The 5,484-nt window shown below is 62.7% G+C and overlaps 1 protein-coding gene across 2 annotated transcripts; it reads left to right on the forward strand.

The window, feature by feature from the left end:
- The first annotated feature begins 560 nt into the window (after positions 1–560).
- On the forward strand, positions 561–4,369 carry SYNGR2 (synaptogyrin 2). 2 transcript variants are annotated; one of them, XM_074343805.1, is made up of 4 exons: positions 564–723; positions 2,555–2,792; positions 3,055–3,194; positions 3,284–4,369. In XM_074343805.1, the coding sequence occupies exons 1-4, from the start codon at positions 625–627 to the stop codon at positions 3,479–3,481; spliced, it is 675 nt and encodes a 224-aa protein (XP_074199906.1). In that variant the 5' UTR covers positions 564–624; the 3' UTR covers positions 3,482–4,369. The 2 variants fall into 2 exon arrangements, with proteins under 2 accessions (XP_074199908.1, XP_074199906.1); XM_074343807.1 differs by lacking the exon at positions 3,055–3,194 and having other exon boundaries at positions 561–723.
- Positions 4,370–5,484: the final 1,115 nt, after the last annotated feature.

The following is a 5,484-nucleotide window of genomic DNA, read 5'->3' on the forward strand; positions in this document are numbered from 1 at the left end:
AGTTTGTTGTCTCAAGACACACAGCCCTTCACAGCCTTGGGGCCGGGCCCAGCCCGGGAAGAACTGGGAGGGGCGGTGGTTCGACCCCATCCCAGGCTTAGCTCCAGAGAGGAGGAAAGAGTGACAGACCGGGCAGGGAAGGGTCCAAGCTGTGGCCTGGGATTTGAGTAGAATAGGGGAGGAGAAAAGAAAGGGTGCGGAGGAGCCCGGTCTCAGGCAGGTGGGACCCAGACGGGCGCCCGGGGGCCTTCCCGGAGGAGGCGGGAGCGCAGGGGCAAAAGGTAGTTGGGGCAGAGGGGCGGGCCCTCCGTGCGTCCCTCTCTTCCTGAGGGACTCTCTGGCCTGTTTCCGGTCGCGCCGGGGGCCAGCATAGCTGAGGGACTAGATCCCGGTCGAGAGGTAGGCTGCACAATGAGTCGCGGCCGCCGGACGCGTGTCGGCCGCTGGAAACGCAGGCCAGTCTGGGCACCCCTGCACCGCCGCTCGCCGTGGGCGGCACTTTGCCCTCGGTCCCTGGGGAGGCGCTGGCCACGCCCCTGGGGAGGGGCCGGGCTGGGGGCGGGGCGGCCAGCTGGTTTCTCGGCGGTCCGTGGCGGCGGCGGCGGCGGCGGCGGTGGCGGCGACATGGAGAGCGGGGCCTACGGCGCGGCCAAGGCGGGCGGCTCCTTCGACCTGCGGCGCTTCCTGACGCAGCCGCAGGTGGTGGTCCGCGCCGTGTGCCTGGTGAGCCGGGGTGCGGGGCCGCAGCGACCCGACTTCGTCGCCAGGCCCGGGGGGAGGGTGGCCTCCGCGAGCCTGCGAGCGCAACAGGTGGCGGCGGCCGAGGCGGGAGGGGGTGCGGCGCGCGTGGGGCCGGCGAGCGGAGCCCGGGACCCTCCACCCCCTCACTCCCCGGGCCCCGCCGTCCCCCAGACACCGGGTCCCTCCGCCTCCACCTCCGGGCCCGGGCGCGGGGTGGCGGGGAGTCTCCGCGGGGAGCAGGCCGGTCGCCCTGTTGGCGGTGGGTGGAGTTTGGGGCGGCTCCAGGACAGGTGACCGGCACGCCGCGACTGCCAGCTTGGGGAATTCATGTGGAAGGGGCTTTCCAAAGCTACATGAGATACAGAGGATTGGGGGGCGGCTTGGCTCCCTGAAATAGGGTCTCTTCCACTAAAGAGTAGCTCGTGGGTCTGCTTCCTCTCTCGAGATGAGGTGACCCCAGGATGTACCCCAGGATGTGAGCTGGGCCAGCCCTCTAGCACCAGGTTATTGGGGGTGGGAGGTTGGAAGGAGGTCCGAGCCAAAAGCTGGACAAGGTGTTAGCTGGCCTGCAGGCAGCAGGCTAGGCATGCGGTCCCCACACCACACCTCCCTGGGGAGAGCCTTATGAATTGCCCTTATGGCACCCTCTCCCCGGCCCTGACTGTGGGGTCTGACCCAAGGAGCAGATGCCCACCATTCGGGATGGCAGTGCCAGGAGTCAGGCTGGCACACTGCTCCCAGCATCCGGAGTTCCAGCTCCATCTCCAGCTGGGGGTGGAGCTTGTGACTGCCATCTCCACAGCCTATTGAGAGGGCCTTGTGCAGGCAGGCAGGGCAGGCAGGGGTGAGGCCTGGGCACGTCCCAGAGGGAACCAGGTGTCCAGACCGCCTGCATCTGCTGACAGAGGGCAGGGATGGGTGGTGGCCTTTAAGTTTGGGGAGGAGACAGATGACATGAGGCTGTTCCCAAGGACCTGGAGCCCTTCCCAGAGTTCTGGTTGGTACCCCGCTTTGTCCCCCACCCCAGGATCTCCAGGGGTCTGAGTGCAGAGGTGTGTCCACAGGTCTACAGGGCAGACCAGCCTGAGGTCCCCTATGTGGGTGGAATCCACTATGAGCAGGAGGCCGACTGAGGTTCCCTGGGAGGGCAGGGGCCAGGATGCCAAAGAGGCCAGAATTCCTTGTAGGAAGAAAGCTGGCCAACTGGGGAGGCTAGCCTGGAGCAGGGAAGAGCTGGAGGGGGCTCCAGGAGGTGGGAGCCTGGGGACAGAGTTTCAGCACAGGTTGCTGGCATGGCTTTCCTGAAGCCGGAGGAGTCCTCCATCACTGGGAGTTTAAGCAGAGGCTGAGCGCTGTAGAGGTGACTCAGGCAGGTGATCAGGGGGTGAGACTTGAAGCTTGAGTTTCTATGAGTTTGTGACCCATCCTGGTCAACGGATTGTCCTTAATCCTCATCATGTACCTAACCGCCATGACCTATTCCTCCAGGCAGACAGCTGAGTGGGGCAGTCCCCTCTCAGGAGATCCCCGTCCACCCCCACCCCATCCCCAGGCCAGGAATCCCCAGCCATGCCCCTTGTGACTTGTGACTAGTGTCTGGAGATGGCCCTGGAGAATGGAGGGATGTGCACTAGGAAGCACTCACTCCGAGTTCAGGAGGGACTGCGACGCTAGCCTCCAACAGAGGAAACAGCAGGAGTTGGGAGATGCCAGTGCCCAGACTCCCATCAGGGCCCCACCCTGTGTGCCAGCAGGGGCTTTGTCGCGTCCTGTATGTTCAGCGGTCACTCAGCCCTTCCCCGACCACCCCCAGGTCTTCGCCTTGATCGTGTTCTCCTGCATCTTCGGCGAGGGCTACAGCAACACCCACGAGTCCCAACAGCAGTACTGCGTGTTCAACCGCAATGAGGATGCCTGCCGCTACGGCAGTGCCATCGGCGTGCTGGCCTTCCTGGCCTCCGCCTTCTTCTTCGTGGTCGATGTCTACTTCCCCCAGATCAGCAACGCCACTGACCGCAAGTACCTGGTCATCGGCGACCTGCTCTTCTCAGGTATCTGCTGGCAGTACCTCCGTTTGGTCTTGGGGTAAACCGGAGCAGTGGTATCCCCGGACCTCTCTGGAAGACCGGCTGCTGAAATGCGCTGGTGCTAGTGGGGCATTGGAGCCAGGCCTCCAGAGCTGGAGTTCTGTCCCCACCCTTGGTGCCCTGCATTGGTGCCCTTTACAACCCTGAAAGCTTCCCCCTCCCCCTAGAAGGCCCCTGCCCTTCTGCCTCTGTGGAGTAACCCTGCCCCCCCTGGCCCTCTCCCCAGCTCTCTGGACCTTCCTGTGGTTCGTTGGCTTCTGCTTCCTTACCAACCAGTGGGCAGCCACCAAGCTGGAAGATGTGCGGGTGGGAGCCGACTCAGCCCGGGCCGCCATCACCTTCAGCTTCTTTTCCATCTTCTCCTGGGTAGGTGGACCAGAGTGGGCGTGGGTCCTGGTGTCTTTGGTGAAGGGTGGTGGAGGGCTGAGGGACCCAGACCTCTGGGCTCTCTGCAGGGTGTGCTGGCCTCCTTGGCCTACCAGCGCTACAAGGCCGGAGTGGACGACTTCATCCAGAACTACGTGGACCCCACTCCGGACCCCAGCTCGGCCTACGCCTCCTACCCCGGCGGGCCTCCCGACAACTACCAGCAGCCACCCTTCACCCAGAACGCCGAGACGGCCGAGGGCTACCAGCCGCCTCCCGTGTACTGAGCTGCAGCTGGGGATGGTGAGGGGAGCTGGGAGGGCGCCTGGGGGCCTCCCCTCCTCCTGGACTCCTCCCCAGAGGCTTGTCCCCAGAGCTGCTGGCCACTTTCGTCCAGCCTGTTGGAGCTGACGCCGGGCCTGGAGAGAGAGCTCCTGCCTCGCCAGCCCTGGCTGCCCAGAGCCCTGGCCTGACCTGCCTGTGCCCCAAGGGCGCCTCAAGGGCATTTTTTAGGAAAGGGTTTTCAGTTAGACATGTTCTGTCATTGCTTTTAATGATCCCCAGGCCCGCCCGGAGTAGCTCGAAGTGCCTAACACGCTGTTTGTCAAGTGCCTTAGCTTCTCCCCAGCCCAAAGGCGCCAGGCCCAGGCCCAGGCCCAGGCCCCACGGCCATGGTCAGGTCACTTGGGGTTCTCTGCCAAAGACGAGGTGGGGCCTTCCCCCCGTCCTGCTGCCGGCACTGGGCTGGGGCTCCTTCCTTCTCACTCAGGTTCCTTCCTGCCGGCTGTGCCCCCAACCCCCTGCCTGCTCTGGGAGCCGGCAGCCCCATGTTCGCTGCTGTGGTGTCAGCTTGCTCTTGATTCGGGGGTCACGACCCCGTGCCAGTGCCTCTGAGCCACCTTCCTGACAGCTGAGGGGCAGGGCTGGTGCCTGCCGCAGGGGGCTAGGGCCACACTTCCCTGTCCCTGCTCCCAGCCCTTGGCCCCTGGGAGGGGCTTTGCCTGACCGACAACACCCAGCTTTATGTAAATACCCTTGTCAGTTAGGTGTGGGGCACACCCACAGCCCCCAGGCAGTCCTGAATGTATTACAAAGCCTTGGGGGAGGACGCACAGCAGCCTTGGATTCTGTTAGACTAATTTTGGAGATGGAATAAATGTTTTCCTCATTCATAATCTTCGTTGTCATTGGTGGGGCCTCTGCCTAAGAGCAAGAGGAAGAGAAATTCCACTCTGAGGTGCACCCTCAGGCCATGGCCTTATGGAACTTGTATTTTGAACAAAGTCATGGCAGTCTGCCCCTCCAGTGTGCCCAGTGGCTGCCCTCTTCCCCCATCTGGGGTCTCATTCCTCACACTGCCCTCCATCAACATCTTAAAATAGCAACTGTGCTCAGCTCGTAAACAAGACGGTCGCTTTGGGCTGCCCTGGCAGGTCCTGCTGCTCCAGTGCTGGAGGTGACACAGGGGCACCTGGGGGCTGCTCCTCTGCGGGCCCCTTCCCCTGTCACCCTTCCCATCCTGCCCCTACAGCAGAGTGAGGGGTGCCAGGGGAGGGGCTGGCGTCCTTTTTTTCCTGCAGACAGGGCTCAGCACCTCTGCAGCCTGTCCAGGGACACAGGGAGCCCACCCTGGGGAGCGAGCCCGGCTAGGGCAGGAGAGGCCCAGGCCCCAAGGCAACTCCTGGCTTCCCCTTTTGATCAGTGTCAGAGGAAACTGTGACAGTGGGCCCCCATAGTTTCAAAATCCTGAGTGAAAACTCAGAAGGTTTGGGAATTACGGTCTCACTGCTGCACTGCACCTGGGACCAGCCTTTACAAAGGGGAGGAGAGCAGAGGGAAGGGGAAGCTGGGGACCGGACTGTCTGCACCGGGCACACCTACCGCCCAGCCCCACTCCCCCCCGACTGGGCACGCTCGCCGCCACGCACCCTGCCCACAGCCCATTTCCCAAGGCACAGCTGAGCTGGTCTTCTTGGCTCCTGAACTGTCAAGTGTCTGTTTCACAAACAAAACCTGACCTCACAGCCCCAGCTGGCAGCAAGACCAAGGCTTCATTTTTCCAGCCTGGGCCTCAGGCTCCTCCGTCCCTGTCTTGTCCTGAAACCCACCCAGACGGAAGAGCGAGCATTCTTCTTAGGACACGTTTCATGATCGTTTCTCTGTTAAAAAGGGTTGTGGCTAAGAGATCAGTAAAACTAGAAAAAGATTTAGAAAGAAATCCCCAGACCTAAATCATGGCAGAGTTGTCTACAGTGAGACCCGGGGAATCCCAGACAGTTAAAGAGAAATG

This window comes from Camelus bactrianus, chromosome 16 (genome assembly GCF_048773025.1).
Source record: "Camelus bactrianus isolate YW-2024 breed Bactrian camel chromosome 16, ASM4877302v1, whole genome shotgun sequence".
Classification (NCBI taxonomy): Eukaryota; Metazoa; Chordata; class Mammalia; order Artiodactyla; family Camelidae; genus Camelus; species Camelus bactrianus.

What these genes read in the sequence shown, in the direction of transcription:
- SYNGR2 (XM_074343805.1), top strand. Translation starts at nt 625, where the DNA reads ATGGAGAGCGGGGCCTACGGCGCGGCCAAGGCGGGCGGCTCCTTCGAC. An exon ending in TGGTCCGCGCCGTGTGCCTG is followed by an intron (nt 724 to 2,554) that starts GTGAGCCGGGGT and finishes GACCACCCCCAG; the next exon opens with GTCTTCGCCTTGATCGTGTT. An exon ending in CGGCGACCTGCTCTTCTCAG is followed by an intron (nt 2,793 to 3,054) that starts GTATCTGCTGGC and finishes CCCTCTCCCCAG; the next exon opens with CTCTCTGGACCTTCCTGTGG.